The 27,806-nt window shown below is 32.4% G+C and overlaps 1 protein-coding gene across 8 annotated transcripts in view; it reads right to left on the bottom strand.

Moving 5' to 3' along the window:
• The window catches only part of LOC135836014 (uncharacterized), a 53,975-nt gene that overhangs the window by 18,980 nt on the left and 7,189 nt on the right, over positions 1–27,806 (bottom strand). For all 8 annotated transcript variants that reach the window (XM_065350571.1, XM_065350568.1, XM_065350570.1 and 5 more), the window contains exon 3: positions 1,327–1,474. In XM_065350571.1, the coding sequence (XP_065206643.1) occupies positions 1,327–1,474 (148 nt within the window). The remainder of the gene's footprint in view (positions 1–1,326; positions 1,475–27,806) is intronic.

The following is a 27,806-nucleotide window of genomic DNA, read 5'->3' as shown; positions in this document are numbered from 1 at the left end:
ATAACAAGGGAATTTTCCTTCATTTTAAACACTTTTATCATTCAATAATTTAATTTGAAAAAAAAAAATTTCAGTATAATTGGAATGTGCGGCTGATAGAAAAATTTACTTATTGCATAAACAGTAAAAATTGTTGGCTGATAAAAACGGAGTTGAAAATGCTTAGCAATGTTTAGAGTTGAAGAAAGCGACTTGGCAAATACAAAGGTGTCTTATGTGTAGCGTACTATGCAACACATAAGACAGTAGACACCTTTCTAAATAACGTGGCGGGCTGAATTCTTGAAAGCGATTTTAATAGGGTTCCCCTTGGTGGGGGAACCCTAAAAATCTGATTGGCTAATGCTTTGTACATGCCTAATGAAATCGGGTACATTAGATTTCGACAGCCATGAGCCAACAAGTTGTTCTAAATAGCCTGCAACTTGCAACTCAATCAAAAGATTTTGATTCAGTTGCGCAATTTCAGCCAATAACTAAGCAACTTCTTATCAAAAATTAGAAGTTGCAAGTTTCAAGTTGCAGGCTATGTAGAATGGCTCAAAGTGAATGCAACTTTGGGTGCAATATGCGGTAGGTAACATAGAATTTTTTTGAAAAAATTAAACAAAGGTTTACAATATGCCACCAATTTTGAATGTGCAATAAATTGATTAGGAAGGGCATAATTGTTGTACAAAAGGCATTGATTTCCAAAAAATCTTTTTTTTTGTTTCTTGATCGTTGAGACGTTGAAGAATGAAGACCTCTTAATTATTTCACGGGGTGTTATCAAAAATCGTCTGAAGTGGGTTTCAAAATTTTAACCCTTTCAATCGATTCAAATTCAAAGTTTAATACTATACGGATCTTTCTGAAAAACTTTTTTGCATTTTTCAACATTTCAACTTCATGAGCAAACTTTGCATCATAGAAAAAGATGCTTTTTTTTATGGAAGGTCACAAAGACCCCATCTACTCGTCAATACACCATGGATGTGTTTTTCTTACACTGGTATCTAGCAGATTTAGAATCCACAAGAATTCGCTAGGGTAGTAACTTTTGAAAATGGATTTTGGATGTTACTTAAAAAAGACTTTCAAAGTTTTGAATGTTGATGAATGGAACTTAAAATGTGTTGAAAAAAGAAAATTTCTAACATTCAAAATCCAAATTTTGGAAAATCTGTCAAAATCCTTGTGAAAAGGAAAAAAAACACCATTTATCTCAATTGTTCATTCTCTGAAAACTTTACATTTTGACAACAGGTAGGCTAACATCCTTTACTTTACTACATAGACGAGCTTCAAAAAAAAATATATGTATAAAAACTTGACCAAACATACTTGGGTCCAGAAACGATCGTTTCGATGGCATCCAATGCGCTCAAGTATGTTTCACATTTCGGAAACTTACTCCGGTTTTCTTTCAACCGTTTTCTTATTTCCGAAGTTTTTCTTAAACATCGATCAATTTGTTTTCGAAGTTCATCATCTGAAATCAAAACAAACATACACAAATGATACAATTTTTAAATTTAATTGCACGCTGATGTAAAACAAAATATCGATATAATTTTTTATTCAATGGATAATGCGCGTTTATTGGTCATTCAAATTTTATTCCTATAGCAGAAACTAGCAGAATTGAGAAAACGCATGCTCTGACTTGTTTGATTTCATGAAGGAATCAGCTTATAATATAGTGAATATATTAATGCATGCAAATTAATGGTCTACATAAAGAAAAAGATGGATTGAGTGATTAGTTTCAGCATGATGGCAATTTTTACATTTCATGACTTGGAACCTGTTCTAATTGATCAAATGAAGTTAAACTTGGGTAATGGGGTTCTTTGAGGAGCTAGAGTTGACCCCTGCAGTGGGGAGAATCAAAATTGAAAATGACAGAAAGCCAAAGGTCATTTCTTTGGAGGGGTGTAATATGGCCCCAAGTAGACTACAAGGGTCCAAAATCATACCATTGGTCAGTATTCCCATTGTGATCAACATATCCAAATTTCAACTTCCTAGGCCATCCCCATCCCATTCAAGGTGAAAATAAACCTCATTCTACCACCATTTTTGACCCCCCTCCCTTTTTTCACAGTCTGTTCACCAAATTTCAAACTCTGGTGATCGATGATGAGATCACAATCCTTTCAGATCACGTGATTGGGTATGATTATAGACACTGGACCTGCAGATTATGACAACCAACTGCAGGCCAAGGGGAATGGAAACAAAAACTGAAAAAAAAAAATGGGAAACGCAAATGAAAACTGAGAGAGGAACTACAGGTCCTATGCATAAGGAATCGCAAACAACCCGACGGTGCCAAAAAACGAAATTTATGGCACCCTCGGCACATAAAAGTGACATAATTGCGTCATTTCATGACAAGAAATAAAAGTGCTTCAAATAGGACATCAAGTACGTGACATAAAAAAGTTGCAATTATCTCATGCCATAAAACTTGTACTTTTATGGAAAGAAATCAAACCATATTGAAGTGACATGAATGGACTTTGAAATGGCGCATATCAATACCATATTCAGTGTTTTAAAATGTGACCCAAAAATGGCATGCCATGAAATGAGTCGTTATACTGTTGGGATTATGAGCCATTATCTCACCCCAGTAAATGACACTTATAAATGATGCCATATAGGCTGTTTATGTTGTGCCACAAAATGGACTATAATAATGATGCACGAATCGAACATTACAAAGACAAATAATAGACCTGTACTCATGATATCACCATAAATCATTCACCAAATTGGCACATTATTGATACAGTTTCTGATCACTGCTCAGGTGACTTGATTATGTTACATAATTACATATCTCTCAACTCAACATAAAAGTGCTCTAAAGGAATGCTTTAAACTGCACTCAAAAAAATATCACTTATGTCACATTATCAGGAACTAAAATATACGTTATAAAAACGTCATATTTCAATACCATATTCAGTGTTTTAAAATGTGACCCAAAAATGGCATGCCATGAAATGAGTCGTTATATCGTTGGGATTATGAGTCATTATCTCACCCCAGTAAATGACACTTATAAATGATGCCATATAGGCTATTTATGTTGGGCCACAAAATGGACCATAATCATGATACACAAATCGAACATTACAATGACAAATAATATACCTGTATTCATGATATCACCATGAGATGCCACAAATCAATCACCAAATTGGCACATTATTGATACAGTTTCTGATCACTGCTCAGGTGACTTGATTATGTTACATAATTACATATCTCTCAACTCAACATAAAAGTGCTCTAAAGGAATGCTTTAAACTGCACTCAAAAAAATATCACTTATGTCACATTATCAGGAACTAAAATATACGTTATAAAAACGTCATATTTCAATACCATATTCAGTGTTTTAAAATGTGACCCAAAAATGGCATGCCATGAAATGAGTCGTTATATCGTTGGGATTATGAGTCATTATCTCACCCCAGTAAATGACACTTATAAATGATGCCATATAGGCTATTTATGTTGGGCCACAAAATGGACCATAATAATGATACACAAATCAAACATTACAATGACAAGTAATATACCTGTACTCATGATATCACCATGAGATGCTACAAATCATTCACCAAATTGGCACATTATTGATACAGTTTCTGATCACTGCTCAGGTGACTTGATTATGTTACATAACTACATATCTCTCAACTCAACATAAAAGTGCTCTAAAGGAATGCTATAAACTGCACTCAAAAAAATATCACTCATGTCTCATTATCAAGAACTAAAATATACGCTTTAAAAACGTCATATTTCAATACTAAATACACTGGTTTAAAATGTGACTGAAAAATGGCGTGCCATGAAGTGAGTCGTAATTTTGTTGGAATTATGAGCAATTATCTCATCACTTCAAGTAGCACTTACAAATGATGCATTATAGACTGTTCATGTCATGCAACAAGAGAGCTCGTAATACTGATAGATAAATCTAACCATTCAATGACAAATTAATAGGCATATACTCATGATACCAGCACAAGGTGCCGCATATCATTCACCAAATTGGCACATTAGAGATACACTTCTTGGTCACTGTCTAAGTGACTTGATTATGTGGTATACCAACATATCTCCCAAGGTAGCACAAAAGTGCTTTAAAGGAATGCTTCAAACTGCACTCAAAAAAATAAACTTCTGTCTCATTATCAAGAATTAAAGTATGCGCATTTAAAAACGTCATATTTCAATACCATATTCAGTGTTTTAAAATGTGACCAAAAAATGGCATGTCATGAAATGAGCCGTTATGTTGCTGGAATTATGAGCAATAATCTCACCACTAAAAATGGCACTTACAAATGATATGCAACAAAACAGCTCATTATGATGATACATAAATCTAACCATTAATGACAAATAATAGGCATGTACTTATGATACCACCGCAAGATGCCGCATATCACAAACTAAATTGGCACATTAAAGATACACTTTTTGGTCACTGTCTAAGTGACTTGATTATGTGGCAAGCCTACATATCTCTCAACGTGACATAAAAGTGCTTTAAAGGAATGCTTTAAATGGCACTCAAAAAGTACTACTTATGTCCAGGGTTGCCACGATCCGGATCAACAATGATCCGGATCATTGATCCGGATCATTTTTTTGTGATCCGTGATCCGTGATCCGGATCATTTTTTCAGGCAAGATCCGTGATCCGTGATCCGGATCCTTTTTTATACCATGATCCGTGATTCGTGATCCGTTAAATTTGCCATTTACGGATCACCTATCACGGATCATTTTTTGGATGATTTTTGGAGAAAAAGTGTGCTTCTTTAGCAATTTTTCTGAAAAGAAATGTGATTTTTTGTCATTTTTTCTCAAAATAGCAAAACTTTTGGTCAATTTTGGAAGAAAGTGGAATATTTTGGTATTTTTTACTGCTAAATAATGAATTTTGGCCGTTTTTCTAGAAAACAAACATTTTAAAACGATCCGCAGAAATTTGATCCGTGATCCGTGATCCGGATCACTTTTTTGAGCATGATTCGTGATCCGTGATCCGGATCATTTTTTACTTGGTTATCCGTGATCCGTGATCCGGATCATTTTTTACAGCTACGATCCGTGATCCGTGATCCGGATCAATTTTTGAAAAACCGTGGCAACCCTGCTTATGTCTCATTATCAAGAACCAAAAGATGCGCATCAAAAACGTCGTATATCAATACCATTTACAATTGTTTGAAATGTGACTAAAAAATGGTGTGCCATGAAGTTAGTCGTTATTTTGTTAGAATTATGAGCAATAATCTCGCCACTAAAAATGGCACTTACAAATGATGCGTTATAGACCGTTCATGTCATGCAACAAAAGAGCTCATAATAATGATACATAAATGTAACCATGCAATGACAAATGGGTCATTCCATGTCAAGCTCAACCAAATAAAGTCAATTTTGAAAGTCATGTCTTTCGATTTCGCTCAAATTTTTTTTACAATATCTACCCACCCAGTAAGTAAGAAAGCCGCAATCAGTTTGGTCCCAGCCCCCTCAGGGGGTGGGTGGGGGGGGGCTTCCATTATTTTCACATTGTCTCGAGGTACTCAACTTCAGCAGCTCATTCCTCCAAAACTATGATACTTTGATCAAAACTGATTTCACAGTTCAAAAGGGCATTGAATTTTGAACTTTTTAAGTGTTTTGAAATTTTCAAAAGTTGAAAGTTGAACTTTCAATTTGAAAGTTCAAATTTCTAAATGGCGCTGTAAGTGGGAGCTACCATTTGAAATTTTGAAAAAATTTCCATAGATGTACATTTTGATACTTTCTTGAAATATTTAGGTTTCGAGATGAAACTCTTGACGGAGGGGGAGCACCCCCTCCCCCCAATTTTGGGTGAAACTTTCGAAAGAAAATCTGGGGCATGTGATATATCGAATTGTATGTTTTCGGCGACGCTGAACACGAATATGACGTTAGATTTTTGATAGGACCCCATCCACGGCCCCCAGCACCTCCCCAAAGGGGGTGAAAGTTCAAAAAAGTGTTTTGTTCGTGCGACACATGGAATAATATGTTTTTGGTGACGCTGAACACGAATATGACGTCAGATTTTTGATTTGACCCGTCCATGGCCCCCTGCACCTCCCCAAAGGGGATAAACCCCCAAAAAATTGTAACATTCGTGTGACACATGAAATAGTATGTTTTCGATAACGCTGAACACGAATATAGCCATTGTTTTTTTAAATCGACCTCACCCATGGCCCCCAGAACCTCCCCCAATAGGTAAAAGCCCAAAAAAATTGTTGGGGGCCGTGGATGAGGTCCAATCAAAAATCTGACGTCGTATTCCTGTTCAGCGTCACCAAAAACATATTATTCCATGTGTCGCACGAACAAAACACTTTTTTGAACTTTTACCCCCTTTGGGGAGGTGCTGGGGGCCGTGGATGGGTCCTATCAAAAATCTAACGTAATATTCGTGTTCAGCGTCGCCGAAAAAATACAATTCGATATATCACATGCCCCAGATTTTCTTTCGAAAGTTTCACCCAAAATTGGGGGGAGGGGGTGCTCCCCCTCCATCAAAAGTTCCATCTTGAAACCTAAATATTTCAAGAAAGTATCAAAATGTACATCTATGGAAATTTTTTCAAACTTTTAAATGGTAGCTCCCACTTACAGCGTCATTTAGAAATTTGAACTTTCAAATTGAAAGTTCAACTTTCAACTTTTGAAAATTTCAAAATACTTAAAAAGTTCAAAATTCAATGCCCTTTCGAACTGTGAAATCAGTTTTGATCAAAGTATCATAGTGTTGGAGGAATGGGCTGCTGAAGTTGAGTACCTCGAGACAATGTGAAAATAATGGAAGCCTCCTCACCCGCCCCCTGAGGGGGCTGGGACCAAACTGATTGCGGCTTTCTTACTTACTAGGTGGGTAGATATTGTAAACAAAATTTGAGCGAAATCAAAGGACATGACCCAAAAACGTTGGTTGAGTTGACATGGAATGACCCAAATACCACAAGATGCCTCATATCACAAACTAAATTGGCACATTAAAGATACACTTTTTGGTCACTTTCTAAGTGACTCGATTATGTTGCAAACCTACATATCTCTCAACTTAACATAAAAGTGCTTTAAAGAAATGCTTTTAATTGCACTGAAAAAGTACTACTTATGTCTCATTATCAAGAACCAAAATATGCGCATCAAAAACGTCATATATCAATACTATTTACAGTTGTTTGAAATGTGACTAAAAAATGGTGTGCCATGAACTGAGTCGTAATTTTGTTGGAATTATGAGCAATTATCTCGTCACTTCAAATGGCACTTTCAAATGATGTATTATAGACTTTTCAGGTTGTGCAATATAAGGGCTCATAATGATGGTACTTAAATTGAAACTTGCAACGACAAATAATAGGCATGTACACATGATACCACCATAAGATGCCGCATATCATTCACTAAATTGGCACATTATTGATACAGTTTCAAATCACAGCTCAAGTGACTCCATTATGTTACATAACTACATATCTCTCAGTGTAACATAAAAGTGCTTTAAAGAAATGCTTTAAATTGCACTCAAAAAACACCACCCATGTCTCATTATCAAGAACTAAAATATGCGCATTAAAAACGTCATATTTCAGTACTGTATACAGATGGTTTAAATTGTGACTGAAAAATGGCATGCTATGAAGTGAGTCGTAATTTGTTGGAATTATGGGCAATCATATCATCACTACAAATGGCACTTTTAAATGATGGTATTATATACTTTTCACATTGTGCAATATAAGGGCTCATAATGATGGTACATAAATTGAAACTTGCAATGACAAATAATAGGCATGTATTCATGAAACCACCACAAGATGCCGCAAATCTTTTACCAAATTGGCACTTTGATGATACAGTTTCTAGTTACTGTTTAAGTTTCTTGATTACATGACATAACTACATATCTCCCCATGCAACATAAAACTGCTTTGAACACAGGCTTTAAATTGCACTCAAAAAAAAATATCTCTTGAAAATAAAATATCATCATCATATTCGGATTGTATGACCTTAAAATGAAAAATTTGAACATATCAACGTGTGGCACATTGAAAAGCACGTTTTTAAGGTTGTACAATCCGAATTTGATTGTTTTTTTTTGTTTTTTTTTTTTAAGGGATGTGGATGAAGTGCGTATTTTGAGAGAAGAGAAAAATTCATGTGTGTGAGATTGGAGAGATTTGCATCAAAATTATGTATTTTTGAAAACTGAAAAATTTCATAAATAATCCTAGGAGCACCTGCAAGCACCCAAAAATCATGCATTCCTAATTCTACACCTAAACATACTACTGAACCTATGTAAATCAAAAAGTACGCGGGATTAGAGGGTATTTGATTACTTTTATAGAAACATGTAAATCACCATCATTTAAAAAATGGTATCTCTTTGAAAAATTATTTTTGAAAAAAGTAATGTTCATTTCTTCCCTGCTAACGGCTCATCCCCTCACCCCATGAAAAAAATATTATCAAATTCGGATTCTATGACCTCAAAAACATACATATTGATGTATTGCACGTTGATATGCTCAAATTTGTCATTTCTCCCGCTCTTAACATCTCACCTCTCCCCACAAAAAATATTATAAAATTCAGATTCTACTACCTCAAAACATGTGGGTCATTAACTTTTTTTAATATTTATATATACTGGGATAAGATATTGAATTGCGCCCATTGTAGGGGGTCTCCTGGCCCATAGGAATGACATGACACCTGAATGTCCCAAAAAATGACATAGGTATACTTTGAAGAGCAAAGTATTGAAAGAAAATAGACGCATCACAGTAAAAAAACAGTGTAATAAACTCAATGATGCACAGTAAATGTGTAGTTTAGCCTTCAAACTTAGATTAAAATAAAATAAATGCAAACCATAATTAATTACATTACAAAATTTCTCCAAGAGATTGTCAAAAAAGTTTTAAATGACAAATTAAAATAAGAACATTCGCATATTATGTAACACAAATGTGTGTAGGGTGACAACGTCTTCAACAAGTCAAAAAATGCCAACTGTAAATACATAATTGCAATTTATACATAGTTTACAAGTGAAAAAAAAGTGAATTCAACAACGAGTTGTGCATAGCAGGTCAGGTAGCCTTACAACTATCAACATATTTTTTAAAAAGAAATAAAGATGCAAATTTCTTTAATGAGAAAATATTGAATTAAATAAATTTTCGAATTTACCAAAATATAGTGAATTTGTCAACGTATGTAGCTATTATAAATTATCAGAAAATTTTTGAATCATTCTTTCGAACATTTCTTCATGATAAAGTGAAATGCATGAAGATATCGTAGCAATAAACTGTTATCGAAGGTTTTATTAGTACAGTTTCCCTCAGTATTACTCTGACATCAACTACAGTCATCAACTATACCTAAATAAGCGATTCTCATTAATATGAGCGTGCCTTACAACGCAGAAATTTGTAGAAAATTATTCCATAAATTTTCTCAATCGTTCACACGAGTTTGTAAAATATGAATGGGTAATGGTGTTCTGACAAACTACACAGTACCATAAAACACAACTGGCTTTGATATCAAACCCTGTGCACACATCAACAGGTGTCCAACAAATTTTTTTAGAACGTAGTCTCTCTTAACTTGTTGCAAAATGTGATCAAGTTTTATCCACTTCAGTTGAATCAGTTGAAAAATGATCGAGATAAACAGTGCAATCGTTCACACGAGTTTGTAAAATATGACGGTGTTCTGACAAACTACACAGTACCATAAATCACAACTGGCTTTCATATCAAACCCTGTGCACACATCAACTGGTGTCCAGCAAATTTTTTGAGAACAAAGTCTCTCTTAACTTGTTGCAAAATGTGATCAAGTTTTATCCACTTCAGTTGAATCAGTTGATCATTAACCAGAAAAAAATGAACCTTTTTGTTTGAGTATGTACCATTCTCATTTCCCTTTATGTAAGGCTACCTTGGCCACTAATTACCAGACTATAGTTGCATCATACTTGATCTTAAATGATAAGAGTATTTTAATGAAAAGAGATGATAAAGAATTATTGTTTCTTGAAAAAAATTGAGAGGGGTTTTGCGATAAGGGCCCTTGTGGTGATATTTCGTTTTTTTTTTCAGGAGAGAAAAAACATCGAATTGCTTCGATTTTTTTTTATTTTTTTTTATTTTTGGGTGCAGTGTTGTCCTGCGCATAGGTTGGATGGGAAATTTTGAAGAAATTCGTTCATCATCGCCTGATATCAGTGATTTAGAAAAGAGACCTTGTGGTGAACAGCCAAATTTACACAACGTTACAGACTACTCCGCAAAAAAATACTGAGAAATTCGGATTAGCCATGAAATTTTACATAGGTAACAACAATAAAATGATTTTTCCATCGACCTTTTTTTAAAAAAAAAAAATCAAAAACAAACAAAAACTATGTTTTTTGATTTCCCAAAAATGTGAGTTTTTGAGTATTCATGTTAAAGTAATTTTTAAAACGAGAAGTTGATGAGATAGGCGAAATCTGATTACACCATTCGATTTCTCGTGAAAAAGTAAGTTGGAATCGTCAATAAAAAAAAACATCGAATCACCACAAGGACCCATATCGCGAAACGCCTCTCAATTATTAAATTTTGAATTTAACTAAACAGTTCTAGAATAAGATCTAAAAAATCTGTAATTATAAAAATCTAAAAATACACGAAACGATAAATCTAAATTATAATTTCAAACAACTTGAAGATTTGAGACCTCCGAGCCATCTTAACCGTAAAAATTTTGAATTACGGTCCTATATACCTTCGATTTTTGGACTTACGCATCTTCGTTATTCTTCTCTTTACAATTATCATGCGTATACCGTAACCACTTCGAAATTCTGGCAGGTATGTCCGCCGCTTCGTTTTTACCATGTTTTTCACTCAAAACTTCTGCAAAAAACAAATGAAAATGAAGAATTATTTACCTGTCATGTAAATTTAATATTGTTCAGGTGTACTCACTTTCAATAACTTTGTAAATACTGGATTTACAAAATGTTAATTTGTTGTTTTGACCGGTAAAGTTTATTTTGTTGCGAACGATGCCTGGGGTCAGGACCGCCTTCATTATGACTGGTACTGTTTCCTTCAGGCTTTTCCCTCCGAAATCCGTCAGATAAGTTTTCTAAAAAAAAAAAAAAAAATTATAACACACATATTTTATAAACGTAATTTTCTGCCCAGGAAAAAACGAAGAAACAGATTAATTTGAGATTTAAAAAACCCTTTCACTCGATGAAATGAACTCATCAAAAAAAAATAATTAAAATTTGAAAAGATTCACAAAATAAACTAGTTTTTATTTTTTTGTTGCGAGTGTAATTTCTATCAACTTTTTCATAAAATACGTCAGAAAGAGGCCAAAATAAGGCAACTGAATAAAGGAGTCCCGATAAGGCCACTTTTTGGGCCCTGCACAGTTACCTTATCGACTCGATCACTCATAAAATGTTGTAAAAAATGTCCCAAATACGAATCCCCATTTTTGGGCTCCAGGGGGGTTCCCAAAGTTGTGAATAAAAAAAGAATTTTAGGAACCACTGAGTATCATTTTCAAAAACTTTTTCAGCGTAAAATATCTGTTTGAACCCAATAAACGTTATGCGAGGTGATTTTTCTATTCTCAACCCTCGAGGGCAGCAATTGGGGGGTTTTGATTTTTGGAAAATTTTGGAACCACCATTTTGGACCTACCCCTCTAAGCCCCGCTAAAAAGCTGCTTACAGTTTATTAGTATCTGAAAGACCTCCATCATACCAAATTTTGAGCTCAATAAAATTTTGCGCTGGTACTCAAAAATCCAATTTTCTGATTTTTCGTAATTTCGATGTTTTGGGAATCCCTGGAAAATTAGAAACCTGTAATTTGCGCCAAACGTAACGTTTTGAAGTATATATTCAATAATCTAGATGAAAAAGATGAATAAAACTCCCTGTATATTCGTAATTTTGAACCCTTTTCAACTTTTTCAACAGACACGCAAAAATAGGGGTTAAATGGGTCAACTTCACCAATCAAAAGTTTTTTTCATGTTTTAAATAAAAAAATCATATTTTTTTGCAAACTTGAAATTATTTTAAATCGACTTTACGACATAGTGTCATCGCAATTTTTTAATATGTTGTTCAGCTAGCATGAAAATGTTGTCCATAATATATTTTTTTCAGAGTTTTTGAGAGTCGGAACGATATAAAAACTACATTTTGAAACTTTTTGAGCTAATTTTTGTACGAAAAAAAGTGACAACACAGATTTTTATGATACTATCAAAAAACTTTTCAAACCCCCTAACTATAGGAAAAACTTCCATTTTGGTAGCTGAAAAAGTAACCAGAAAAAAAACATCAAAATTCAAAAAAAAATCCTCAATTTCGCGAATAAAATACATCAAAACCTGGAAAAAATTGACACAAGTTTCAATAAAAAAAAAAAAAAAAAAAAAAAATGCAAACCAAAATTATTGAAATTGAGAGAAAACTAAAACGCGAAAAAAAAACAAGAAAGCTCCCCAAAAAATTCGAAATAAAAACATCAAGTCTTGAAATCCAAACCAAAACAAAACTCAAAAAAAAAAAACTGTAAAAAAATTCCACAAAAATGTATGTAAGCTGAAGAAAATTACTGAAATTTGGCGCAAAATTAGGAGGAAATTTCATAAAAGTCACGAAAATTCAAGAAAAAAGGTTTCGCCGAAATTAAGAACAAAAATTTAGTCAGAAAAACGAACCCATAAAATTCAAAATAAAATTATGGAAGGGATGAAAATGGAAAACTTTCGAAAATTCAGTTCAGGAAAAATCAATGAGAAATCAGGACATGGAACTCGCGAAAATTAAATTAAAAGTATGAATATCTACAGAAAAAACCACAAACATTTTGAGAAAAATCATCAAAAAATTTCGAGTAAAACTCAAGACGACTCAAAAGAAAAAAATAATTCGTACTTGAAAAAAAAAATTGTTCAGAGAGAGAGAGGAAATCCTGAGGACCTTTCTCATAACTGAGAGGGAAAGAGAAAGAAGACAGGGATCGACGAATAAAAGATATCAAGACTCCGAAAAAAAATCCACCACAAAAGATGAAAATGAAAAAACAAACTCATCAAATCATGAAGAAGCTTCCCTCCCTCCCTAAAAAAATTATCAAAATTCAAAGGAAATCATAACTTTTGGAAGAAAAAAATTCACAATTCCACAAGCTAGTTTTTTTAAAGCACTATGACCAGATAAAAAACTGCTAAGAAAACAGTCCAAATTAAGGCAAAAAAATAACCGTAATTTAAAGCAAAAATAAAATCGTGAAAATTCGAAGTTAAAAATTCCATCAAAACTGGAGAAATCTTTGCAAAAATTTGAACACAAAAAAAAATGAAAATTGCGGGAAAATCATTGAAAAACCAAAAAAAAAGAATTCTTAAAAATTCAAAAGAAAAAATTGTTATAAAGAAATTACGAGAATTTGAGGTGATAAAATTCAGCAACAATTCAAGCGAAAAAAAAAACATCAAAATTATTCAAAACAAAATCATTAAAAAAACCGCTACAACTCAAGATGTAAAAATCGATCAAAACAGAACCAAATCCAGTTAAAACTATCGAGAAATTCAAAAATAATGAGCAATACTTTGTTAAAATTAGAAAAACCCCAAACAAATTCTAAAGAAAAACCATCAAATCAGGAAAAATGAAATTCGTAACAATTTTAATTTTTTCTTCTTCAAAAATTCTAGTTATAATTTTGGGGGGAAAAAGGAAATTTGTAAAAAAAAATAAAAAAACTAGAAAAAAATAACTTTTAGTAACCAACATTTTTAGAAAGTAACCAAAAGTTACTAATATGTAGCCTATGTAGTAATTTCAGAGTGTCAGTAAAAATGGATTTTTTATTTTTTTCAAAAAAATTGAAATTTACTGAATTTCTTGGGAAATTTGTTGTGTCTATTACAAAAAAATAACCATTCACTTCGAAAAGTACAATTTTTGACATTTTTAATGACTGAAAATGAGCGATTTTCAAAAAAATAAAATAAAATTAACGAAATATAAAATTTCTTCGAGGCATTCGGGTAAATTCAATCGGTAGAACACCGGCATTTGATGTACTTTGGATGCGGGATCAAGTCCCATTCACGTCCGAGCAATAATAGAAAAAATGTTGGTCATTGAGAACTTCACTAATTCGAATTTCATTTATACACAATTCCTATGTGAGCCTTTATGCAGCATAAATTCAAAATTTATAAATATTCTAACTAAACAAAAAAAAAAGTACTCGAGTAAAAATTCAGTAGGTATCTTAGTATGAATTACCATCGATTCGAAATAATCGACATCCTTCAGTTTTTCTTCCATTTGCATAAAATCATCCATGCATTCAAGTGGAAAGCTATCGAAGTCCATATGTCTTTTAGAAGAACGGGCCAAATCGATGACGAGGTTTTTAATTTCTTTTATATCATCTTGTTGACTTCTATTAGATTTCTCAATTAAGAAAAGCCGATTTTTGATATCGATGATATCTTCTTCTAAACAGACGGAAAGCGAAATTCATATTATTAAAAAATAAAACTTCGAATACAGGTACGATGTATAGGTACGTGAAGTTTCTGGATTTTAAAACTCACCCAAGTATTTCATTCGTTTTGGTTTCACCACAAATCGTTTCACGCGTTTTCTTTTATTTTCAGGAGTGGGATGAGTCGTATCATCACTTTTGTCCGTGTCTGAAACAAAATTACAGATTAAAGTAAAAATTGACATTACTTTTCAAATTTTTTGAATGTTTTCGCGAAAAATATATATGCGGGGACGTTAAGTAGAGTGCTGGAAAGAACTATACATATAATTTTGCTATTGCACTTTATACATAAATTATACTTTTTCTGTGAGTCATTTTTTTCAATTTAAAAAAAAATTGAACATTTTTTAGTGTAGAAATTTTTACATGCTGTTTTTTCTTTGATAGTAAAAATAATTTTTCGCGGCTCCAAATTTTTTTTCACGGATATAGGTAAATGTTTGAACTTTAAAATTTGTATTTTTACCTGATGTTATGTCGCTGCTTTCGTCGTCATATTTATCGGATTTTTCGTCATCTTTATGGGATTTTTCCTTATCTTTATCGGATTTTTCCTTATCTTTATCGGATTTTTCATGAACTTCGTCCCTACGGGGTGCAATTAATGAAGCCGAACTGGATTGGAGAAGCTGTTCTTCGAGCGGCTTGCATTTATCATAATCGTCTATTAATTAGACAACAAGATTTAAAATTTCCATCAAAGTATACCTTCTTACCTAAATTTTATACCTGATTTTTCAACTTACCCAAGACATGATGAATATTTTCAACCGAATACACAGGCCATTTTGTATTAGGTTCTTTTCCAGATGAAATCCTTTTTACTGTAGCGTGTTTCGGAGGTGGGTAATAAAACTTCTTTTCACCTTCGATGAACCAACATGTTGGAACCGTACATATCTCCACGATTCCGCTGTCAACGTTTTTTGTTGATACAATTTTAAATGATGCCGCCATGCTCAAAAAATATGTACCTTCTAAAATCAATCAAAACAAAACAAATAAAAATTAAAAACCCTCGTATTTCTACTTATTGGATTTTTTCCATGCTCGTAGGTATAATTATTCTGTAACTATCGGTCGTTTCAGAGACGATTAAGAAAGCTAGCTTATGAAGATCAACGTGAAATTAACTATACTGCTCAAACGAAGTTGGAGCAAATGTTATTAAAAAAAATATATTATAGCAAAACCAGCAAATTCTTTAAAAAACCTAAGAAATTCATAACTTTTGTACATACTTTTTGTAAATACCAGATTTTCATACTCAAAATCATTTTTTTTTTTTTGAGAGAGAGAGAGAAAGAGAGAGGCAACTCTAATTATGTATTTAAGGGGTATATTTTTTCTAAAATCAGTACCTCCCACGTAGACGAAATGTTTTTTCGCGCTAGAAGGATTTGTACAAAATTTTTGACTCGTAAAAATTTTTCACATTGAACTTGGTACAGTCTTATTTTTAAGAAATATTGATTTCCATTAAAAGAAATTGACAAATTCCTGAATATCAACTTTTGACTTGAAAAAAAAATAACCAACTTTCCAAAATTACGCTAATGGAATATCAAATTTTTCTGCACAGTGAGATCCGGTGAGAATATAGAAATGGGATGAATTTACTTGAATTTTCAACAAAAAAAAATCAAAAATGCAAACAGTTTCGAAAAAAAAAATTAAAAATTGAGCATTTTGGGAATTTTTTTTCAAATTTTCAAATCGTCACAATTGGAGAAAGTACTGATTTCACCATCTCATCGTGAAAGGCTCTTTGAGAAAAAATTTTCTAAAATGAACAATTTCTGATTTTATTTTGAGAATGTTCGTATTTCGGGGAAACCAAACTTGAAATTTCAAAAATTCCAGGAAAAAAACTTGGAAATGAGTTGACTGATTTAATATACCTACCTACTGAACATTAAGAAATATTGAATTTTTCGTCGCAGAGATCCAGTGAGACTCATTTCTATTCATTTTTCACGAACTAATTTTTAGAAATTTTTCAAAAATTATGTAGGTAACTAAAATCTAATTGCTCCCTTCAAACAAAGTCAAATTTATTCGTAAAAAGTTTTCAAATTTAAGAAAAAAAATTCTTAAAAATGAACATTTTGAAATTTTTTTCAAAAATGTTTGCATTTTAGATTTTTTTGTTGAAAATTTAAGTAAGTTCATCCCCTTCATACACTACCGTTACTCGATCTATACCTAAACTTGAGACAATTGACGAAATGAAATCGACTGAGTACCTATAAAACCACAAATGTTGAATATGAAATTAATAGAAAAATTTTGGTGTTACACATAAAAACTAAACATAAAAACTAAAACTTCGGCATAGTTTACTCCGGGGCTGCAAAACGACAGATATGTGATATCGGAATTGTGGCAAATGTTTCTTCATCATCGGTAAGTGGCATTGCAAAGAGTTTACTTTTTATACAATTCAATGGGAACAACATCGGTTTCCGTTCGTTGAAGTGCGCCATTTCCACTTTGAAATAATTCTTCAGGAAACGTTCCTTTTTCTCAAATTTACCCAGCACTAGAAAGACGTCGTTACTTTTTAAGGATTTAATAATTTCTAAAACAACGCAGATATCATCATTCCGGGAAATCACGAACGAATTTCTCATTTCTCGTTTCTGAAAAATCGGATTTTTTGGTTTTGTCTTAATCGTAAATTCCTTCGTTTTTAATTTTTCGTACAATTCATAATGGCTTAAATCCGAATCACTAATAAATAATTTTGCGAATCGATCCACTGAATGCCTTTTGAAAAATTCGATGTCTTCATTTCGAGTTAGATTTACAGCCGCCAACCTTTGATCTTTATACTTTAAAACAACTTGCTGCAACGGTAAGTTTCCCTGCTTTACAAATCCTTTTACCTTCTGTAAAAAACTTTCAAACTGAAAACAACAAAAGTTGTCCGCGGGACCGTATCGTAACACGTCTTCTGGTAAATGCGTTAAAGAATGAAAATTGTGACTGATCAGATCACCACCATAAATTTTTTCAAACTCCTTCAAAAATTTTGAGATCATCTTCTGTGCTTCAACTGCATTTGTTTCGACATTTTCACAACCTAACAACAAACGACCTATTTTGTGAAACTTTAAAAAATTTTGATACATCTTCCATCGTAAGGTATCATGTGGAAAAAATATCTGACTCAAAACAATCGGACCCGTGTAAATTAAAAATTGTCTGAATTCGGTGGCTTTCCAGAACGCGAATTCGTCAATGTTTCGACAACGTCTCTGGAATTCGACAGGAGTAAACGGTTTGATTCTCAATAATACGGTATTCGCAGTTTTTATGTCATCGCTCGTCATTTTAACTTTACTTGAACCTTTATTTACAGCAGTTTTTGGCAGTCCGTTTACCCAGTAATCTAACACTTTTTTTGTTATTCCCAATGACATCAGATGCATGTAATCGAAGGGGAATCCGAGTATTACATCAAAATCGATAATATTGGCGATAGGTGAAAGTGTTTCTTCGTTGTTTCTCTTTCTATGATGATCCGGATCCACTACATTTAAAAAATCGGCAGCTGTTCTATTCACCGGTGTTTCTTCCTTTGGATTTTTTCTAAACGATGTTCGATTTCCAATTCGCTCGCCTCGAATCGAACAACGATGACAACTACTGTACCCTGTATGACCTTTAATATCCAGTATAAACGCCTTCGCTGGCGCATCGCAGATAAAATTTTGAACACGTACCTCAAATTTTCTATCATCAATAACAATGCCATTATTAATTAATCCATTAACTTCGTCAACAAAGTCGGTGAGAAATTCGTCGCTGGTAACTGATTCCGTACCTTCCCCTTCCCAATACGCTGCCACCATGATCACTTCATTACGCAGATCGCCGTCGACCTGCATCAATATTGGCCACAAACTTTTCTTAGAACTGCCAAACAACGGTAGCCCATCAACGTTTATTTTTAGCTTGATGATTCCGTCGTTTGGCATTTTGTAACAATTTTTAAAATTTAATAACCCACTCGCGACGCCAAAATAATAATATTGCCCCCCATTCGAAAAAGTTTCTATCCCGAGTTTAGTTCGTTGGCGTACCATTATTGTTCGGTAAGTAATCGGCATATCTTGAGGTTTAAAAAAATGTAATATGTCGTCTGTAGCAGATCGTGTCAAGTTGTGTTTCAAAATTATTCGCCGAAACTCGTTTAATCTTTCGTTGTCAGTGGTCATCGGCGTTGAATCAGAGAAACTATTGTTACCATCAATCACTGAAGATGTTGCATTGTTATAAATTGGAACCGTATCGGTTTCGTTCTTACTGTTTGACGTAGTGTGAGTACACGTTGTGCTAACTGAAGAGATACCCGGAGAGGTTGTTGCATTATTCAAGATTACATTCGTAGTACAAGTTGTGTTCACTGAAGAGATAGTCGGAGAGGTTGTTGCAGTATTTAAGATTACAACATCATTCGAAGTATGCGACGTAGTGTGAGTACACGTTGTGCTAACTGAAGAGATACCCGGAGAGGTTGTTGCATTATTCAAGATTACATTCGTAGTACAAGTTGAATTCACTGAAGAGATAGTCGGAGAGGTTGTTGCAGTATTTAAGATTACAACATCATTCGAAGTATGCGTAGAAGTGCCCAACAATAGTTTCCTCTCCTTGCGAATTTGTTGAGCACGCCGTTTCGAAACGAAACGACCCTCAAATTTAACTTTCTTTTTACCGGCCGATATCCGGTAATTTTTCGCCATAGTTATATATTGAAAAAAAATGATACCTGTACTTACGTAACAATGTTAATTACGTCTGACCCGATAAAATCTGGAATTCTGGATAATCTGGAATCACACATTAAACACCTAAACACCATATGCACAACCGCAAAAATTCACTTCAATTCAATCGAATATATCGATCTAAAATTAAAAAACCATTTTTGTTGGCTTCCGTACTTCTGCGAAGACAATTTTTTATCATTCACGCTGTAGGTGGCCTTTTCACGCGTTTTGAGTAGCATACAGACAGCCAACGATATGTCACGTTCGTCACATTTCAATTGATCAACACAATAGCGGTGAGGGCGCTCATTACCATATTTCAATTCAAATTGAAATTTATTTAAATTTCAAAGGATGACTTAATTTGTAAAGTTATTCAATTTAATTTATTGATTCTTTTTATTTTGTCAGACTAACAGTATCCATACTTTAAAATTTGTAGTATCTGTACTTATGGTCATTGAATCAGAGAGTCTTATTATTATGTATTCATTTAGGTACGAGGTATTAAAAAAAAAAGTGTGGTTTGTGTTTTAAGTGCTTTAATATTTATGAATTTTTAAAAAAATAAAATCCAGAAATTTTTAATATCGATTCTATAATAAGTTAATATTAATTACATGCCATCAACAATGCTTCAAAATTTCGATCAATTTCATATTCATAAATAATTGTAGCGTTCAAACTAACCTACTCGTACCATGATCATCTTTGGGATTTTTTTCAATAATTTAACGGTAAAAATTGTGAAAAACGTATTTGGATGAAAAAAAATACGTAATGTGTTGACTACAGTAATTTTTTATCCCTGAACGAGGAGAAAATTGATCCGAGAAATGCGACATACATGCGAGAGAAAAAGCTTTTGAAAAACTAGAATTCAAAACATAAAACTATAATATTATCAATAGGTCCAAATGAAACGAAAGCAAAAACTTTCGAAAATTTATGATTCAAAAAATGAAACTACATCATTTTAGATGCAAAAATTTTATTTTGCTGTGTTCGAAATTTTTAAAAATTCGGTTCGCATTTGAATAGTTTAGAACACGAAATTGGAGGAATTTTTTGCAAGACTTTTTATGTGCGATTTTCGCATTTAATTCGCCTCTCCCAATTAAATGTAAAATTCAGATTCAGAATTTCACTTCCTTATTCAGTAAGACCTAAGAATTTTTAGTGATTGTTTCAAATTAGAGTAAGTAATTTTCTGTGGGAGGAATTCCAAATGAACTTTCCCACAATGATTTCGGATGACGTATTAAGCTTTTGTTTTTAATGTTGAATCCATTTAAAAAATTTGAACAGTAATAACTTTCAAGAAAAAATGAGTTTTGGTACAAAAAAAATTGCGAGAGCGAAAGCTTTTGAAAATTTATAAATCAAAAAACAAACCAGCATCGTTTAAGATTTTATTTTATTGGTTTTCACACGTTTCAAAATCGAAAAATCATTTTCAAAAAATTTCATTTTGAAACCGTAATAAGCTATGATACGATTGTTTCAAATTAATTTTCTGTGGGAGGAATTCCAAATGAATTTTCCCACATTGATTTCGGATGAGATGACGTATTAAGCTTTTGTTTTTAATTTTGAATCCATTTAAAAAATTTGAACAGTAATAACTTTCAAGAAAAAATGAGTTTTGGTACAAAAAAAATTGCGAGAGCGAAAGCTTTTGAAAATTTATAAATCAAAAAACAAACCAGCATCGTTTAAGATTTTTTTTTATTGGTTTTCACACGTTTCAAAATCGAAAAATCATTTTCAAGAAATTTCATTTTGAAACCGAAAGCTATGATTGATTGTTTCAAATTAATTTTCTGTGGGAGCAATTCCAAATGAACTTTCCCACAATGATTTCGGATGACGTATTAAGCTTTTGTTTTTAATTTTGAATCCATTTAAAAAATTTGAACAGTAATAACTTTCAAGAAAAAATGAGTTTTGGTACAAAAAAAATTGCGAGAGCGAAAGCTTTTGAAAATTTATAAATCAAAAAACAAACCAGCATCGTTTAAGATTTTTTTTTATTGGTTTTCACACGTTTCAAAATCGAAAAATCATTTTCAAAAAATTTCATTTTGAAACCGTAATAAGCTATGATACGATTGTTTCAAATTAATTTTCTGTGGGAGGAATTCCAAATGTATTTTCCCACATTGATTTCGGATGACTTGCGCTTTTGTTTTTAATGTTGAATTCTTTTGAAAAATTTGAATTGTAATAAAAAAAAATCAGTTTTGTACCTAATTAAAAAAAAATGAATACGAGAGCAAAGCTTTGGAAAATTTTTAAATCAAAAAACAAACCAGCATCGTTTAAGATTTAATTTTATTGGTTTTCACACGTTTAAAATTTAAAAAATCATTTTCAAAAAATTGCATTTTGAAATCGAAAGCTATGATTGATTGTTACAAATTAATTTTCTGTGGGAGGAATTCAAAATGAATTTTACCGCAATGATTTTCGGATGACGTACGAGTTTTTGTTTTTTATGTTGAATTATTTAGAAAAATTTGAACAAAATTTTCAAAAAAATTCAGTTTTGAAACAAAAAAAAATGCGAGAGCAAAAGCTTTTGAAAATTTATGAATCAAAAAACAAACCAGCATCGCTTTTCACACGTTTAAAATACGAAAAATCATTTTCAAAAAGTTTCATTTTGAATCTGAAGGGAAGGGTAAGATTGGCTCGAGCAAGCCAAGGACAAGAGCTTTCAGTAACTTATAGTTCTCAAGAAATAAAACGACATTAGTTTTGTTTTGATTTTTGCAAGCTTTGAATCATGTCTGCTTCTGAGCAATAATTTTCAAAAAATTATAATCTAGCAATGCAAAAGCTTTTGAAAATTTCCAATTAGAGAGATAGAATGACATACTTCAGGTTAGTTTTTCGGTATTTGGGCTTTGACAACAAAATTTCAGTCTTAGAATAAAAGAGCAAGTAGATATAACTACTATTAAGTATACTTAAGGTACTTACCTATGTACCTGTTGGAAAATTTATAATTCTTTAAAAGAAACCACACAATCTTTAATAGAGTCAGTAGTTCATTTTCTTGATATTTTGTATATACGAGTATTTTAAATAACCCATCGCTCGCACTTTTGAAATTTGAATGTAATTCATTTCATGTACGAGTACTATGTAGTTTAGGTATAGCAATTTCAGAGCAAATGTTTTTGGAAATTTACAATTTAAAAACGAGAAAGGAAAGATACTCAAGATGTAAGAAATATGCTGGAGGTACTCGAATGATTAATCAAAATTGAGATTAAGCATTTTCTTTGTGATTCTTTATTCGATGAGAATTAAATCCAGTTGAAAAATAACGCGCGCCAGCTTCTTATAGTTTTTTCTTAATTTTTCGGAACAATATATTTATTACATTGTGAACAAATTTATGAGAAAAATGGACATCGATAAATTATCGTCAAGTCTAAATGCTGTGCATTCCCATTTATTATCGATATTATTTAATATTCATACGCTACCTCGTGTAATTCAACTCAAATGGAGGTATTTTATAGAATTGTGAACTAAATCCAGTTGAAAAATGAACGCAGCTTCTTATACAGTTTTTTCTCAATTTTTCGGAACAATTTAATTATTACATCGTGAACAAATTTCTGAGAAAACTGAACATCGATGAATTATCAACAAGTCTAAATGCCGTGCGTTTCTATAATCATTATCGATATTATTTAATTATTCATACGTACAGTACACCTCCTGTGTTTTAACTCAAATGGAGGTATTTATTTTATAGAACTCTTAGCGATGATGAAATTTATTTCTTCTATAATCTTCAATACATAATGTAAAGATATCTAAAGACCATTAAATGATGTTTCATTTAAATGAACTCTCGTTGCTTGTGCAAAATTATACTATTTATTAGAACATTTGGAACCACCAGTTTTTATAGAACGCCACGTAGTATTCGCGCTATAGCCCTAGTACCACATGTTCACAGGGTAGCTGCTTGCACTAAATCACGCTCCGAGATCCAGACGACCCGGGTTCGAATCCCGCCGCCGGCAAAAAATTTATTCGATCATCTCGACGAATGGGATTATGAAAATGGAATTGATGTACGGTAAATCGAGGAAAAATAAATATAAAATAATAAATGTAAGTAATGCGTGATAAATAACTGAAACATAGTGCGTTTCAGAAATGGATATAACGTAACATAAATGTGACAAATCTGTGACATGAGAATGTTACGTTACACGCTAAGCAAACTAATTACTCAACAACTACTGCGAAATAAATATTTTTAAACGCGACTTAAATGTGTCATAATTTATGGCACATAATAGAGCCTATAAATTTTGTTTTTCATGAGGTATTTATGTGACTTTGAAAGGACAACATTTAGGGTACATAAAAATCTTGTCATATAGGTGTCGTAATGTATGGCACATAATAGAGCATATAAATTTCGTTTTTCATGGAGCACTTATGTCACTTGCATGAAATGCTATTTAAGTAACTTGAAATGGCAACAGAAAAGTACCATAGATTATGGCACATAATAGAGCATATAAATTTCGTTTTTTCATGGAGCCCTTATGTCACTTTGAAAGGACAACATTTAGAGTTCATAAAAACTTCTCATACAGGTGTCATGATGTATGGCACATAATAGAGCATATAAATTTCGTTTTTCATGGAGCACTTATGTCACTTGAATGAAATGCTATTCAAGTTACTTGAAATGACAACAGAAAAGTGCCATAGCTGATGGCACATAATAGAGCATATAAATTTCGTTTTTCATGCAACATTTTTGTCACCTGGAAAGAACACAATTTATGTGACATGAAATCAGGCTAGAAATGTGCCATAGCTGATGGCACATAATAGAGCATATAAATTTCGTTTTTCATGCAACATTTATGTCACTTGGGAGGGATAAAATTTATGTAACATGAAATTGTACTTAGAAAGTGCCATGGCATATGTCACATAATACAGCCTATAAATTTCGTTTTTCATGTGCCATTTATGAAATTTTAACATGATGCAGAAATGTATAATAGATATGCCAATGAAAAAGGCCTCTGCTCATGTTACATTAATGTTGCATGATAAACGAAATTTATATGCTCTATTATGTGACATGTGGCATGGCACATTTATGGCAAATGCGTGGCACCGTCGGGAAGCGATTCTATTATAAAAATCATCAAATCACACTTTTGAGAACCTTGATTCTTTTGTAAAAATCATTAAATCACACTCTTGAGAACCTCGATTCTTTTAGCCTGAGAATCGCAACATCTCTGCCAGTATTGGTATTCAGCATACAGCACCCAAAATGGTATTGGTATTTCAGTATTCTCCAATACAAATGTAGAATTTTGATACTTCAGTATTGGTATTTTATTATTTTGTGGATTTTTTTTGGAATCCCGTATTGACATTGGTATTGTATGTACTTTAGACATAGGACCTGCGGAATAAAACAATCAACTAGCAGCCATATTTGCAAACAGACTCCTGTGCAATGCCAATTTATCTAGCTGGGTGCTCTTGGCTGCACTGCAGTTGATTTTTTGAAATGAAAACAGCAAAATATTGTATTTAAACATTGAAATTTCTTTGAATAAATCACTAATATTATTTAGTGCAATTTGAAATTGAAATGTGAAACAATTTTCACGCACAGTGATAATGTGATGTGGTGATATGAAAAATTACTCCAACTTCCAACATTTATTCTTACTCTTTGTAAGTTCATTAGTTGCCATTCAAAATTTTTACACTGCAGCGGGCAGCGCTGCCAAGAACACCCAGCAGGATAAATATAAATTGGCGTTACTCAATTTTTCCTGATCCATTCCCACTCCCCTCAGCAAATACTATCAACTAACAATACTGGCACTGGCAACTCCATTTAAAATACATTGGAGGCGGATTGTACTACTCTCATTCAAATCTGAACTAAGTTTAACTCATTGTTTTTGACGAGTTAAACTGAGTTCAACTCTTGAGCTTGACTGTAGTTTAACTGTTTGTGGTGGTTTGTGGTACAAGTGGCCCTGAGTGTTTTAGTTGCAACAATAGCGCAGGAGTTGAAACTGTTTAAAAATTGATTTTTGGTTTTTGGTTTCAGTTCAGTTTTCACCTTTTGATAATTGGTTTTTGGTTTTTTGGTACTTTTATTTGGTTTTGGGGTTTTGGTTTCAGTTTTCCAAGTTTTTTTTCTTTCAATTATCGCATTTTTCGCATTATGCCACCTAATTCTAGGTAGTATTAGTATTATTAATTATTGTATTCATTTCTACTAGTCAATTAATGTTAATGCATAAAAGTCAAAACATTACACATGAGGAGCTTGGTGACAAAGTTAGACAAACGCCACTGAGGGCGCATACGGAAAGGGACCTAACGGACCAAAAAAAAAAAAAAAAAAAGTTCTCCGAAATTGTTGTAGGTGAACCCTTCAGAGTTCCTACAACAATTTCAGAGAACTTTTTTTTTTTTGGTCGTTAGGTCCCTTTCCGTATGCGCCCTCAGTGGGTTTGTCTAACTTTGTCACCAAGCTCCTCACATATTTTGATGATTTAAATTTTAAATTTTTTATATTTGGTTTTTGGTTAATTGGTTTTGATCAAATATTTTTAATTTTTGGTTTTGAGTTTTGCACAAAACAGATTTATATTTTTGGTTTTTCCTTCATTTTTGGTTTTTGGATTTTCAACAGTTTCAACCCCTGCAATAGCGCGATCTAAACTGCCTGGGTTGAAACTAACTCTTATCAAAAATGCTATGATAGGTTGGTTTATAAGCTCAGTAAGTTAGATTTGGCGTTAACATCTCGTGGAGGTGCCACCATCGACTTGCTGAAAGGGGGACTTTTTGTAGAGAATCGCATTCATTCGCATCTCGACAAGTCGTGTGTACGAGTGTTAGCGTGAGTGAGTATGGAAATGTCCTCCTTTCAGCATGATAACATGTATTTCACATTTTTTCATACATTTCACCGCTAGAGTGCAACACATATTGTTTGTCAACTCCGAATCACGTAGCTCTCACATTTTGGAGCTATTCTCATGAAAATGATAACACGCAAAAGATTCCATTTTACAAGAGAATTAGAGTGTAATTAAATTATAGCATTTGTTTGACCTTTGGGAACCCATGTTTTAAAATAATGTTTTCTTAAATGAAAGGATTCAATATCTCAAGAAATGGAAGCATTTGCACAATTATTTAGTTGATTTTTACTGAAATTTGGACCTCTTGAGACACGCTAAAACGATCGTAAAATCTGTCTGTAAGTACCAGCATTGTGAAAATGTTATTTTATTAGAAACAAGAAATGATTTTTTTTTAGTTAAAAGCAACATAACATTAAACGAAAACGAAAACGATGCATTTTTTTTAATAATGATATTTAATGTTAAACGAAATAATTTTTTTGTTTTTTTGTACTTTTTTTTCCTATGTGGTTATGCAGCAATCAGGGCTTCATACCAGGCTTGTTAACCAAAAAAGAAAAATTTCTGGGTTAAGGTTACAGTTAAAAATTTAACAAGAAATTCAAAATTTTGGTTAAAGGTTACGGTTAAGGTTATTCATTTTTCAAAGTTATGGTTAAGGTTCAGGCTGCAGTTTTTGATGACCATTTTTTTTGGTTAATGGTTAAGGTTACAGTTTTTAGTGGTAATTTTTCCAGTTGAGCTTAAAATTTCAGTTAATGGTTAGGATTACAGTTAAAAATTTGAAAATTTCCAAAAATTCTCTCGGAGTTTGAAATTTTAAAGTTTCAAAAATTGGAAAACTGGTGACATTTGAATTCAAAATTCAATAATTTTTTCAAGAAACAATTCTTTATCATCTCTTATCATTAAAATATCACTTAAGTAGTTTAATCACTAATGAGTATGATGCAACTATAGTTTCAAATTTTTTGAACTTTCTATTCACATTTTTTTATTTTATTTTTTGATCATTTTTTTGATTAAAATTTCAAATCACCACAAATCACATTTAAAAAAAAACCTCAGATAAAAAGAAATGAAAAAACATCACTTTCCAATTTTTTTAAATTTTGTAACTGGTTTCTTTCTAAAAATTTTTTGGTTAAGGTTATGGTTTATTTTGATCTCAGAAAATGGTTACAGTTGATTTTAATTCTGGTTAATTTACTGGTTAATTTGCGGTTGGTTAATGGTTAAAAATTGGTTAACAAGCCTGCTTCATACCAAACATATTCGGGTACCAGTATCAGTACACATTTCTCAGAGAATTGGGTACAGGTATTGGGTACTGCTATTAAAATTTTTCAGGTTCAGGTATGGGTTTGGGTATTTCACATTTG

The sequence above is a fragment of the Planococcus citri genome, chromosome 2 (assembly GCF_950023065.1).
Source record: "Planococcus citri chromosome 2, ihPlaCitr1.1, whole genome shotgun sequence".
Lineage (NCBI taxonomy): Eukaryota > Metazoa > Arthropoda > Insecta > Hemiptera > Pseudococcidae > Planococcus > Planococcus citri.
This window is presented reverse-complemented; position numbering and strand designations above follow the sequence as displayed.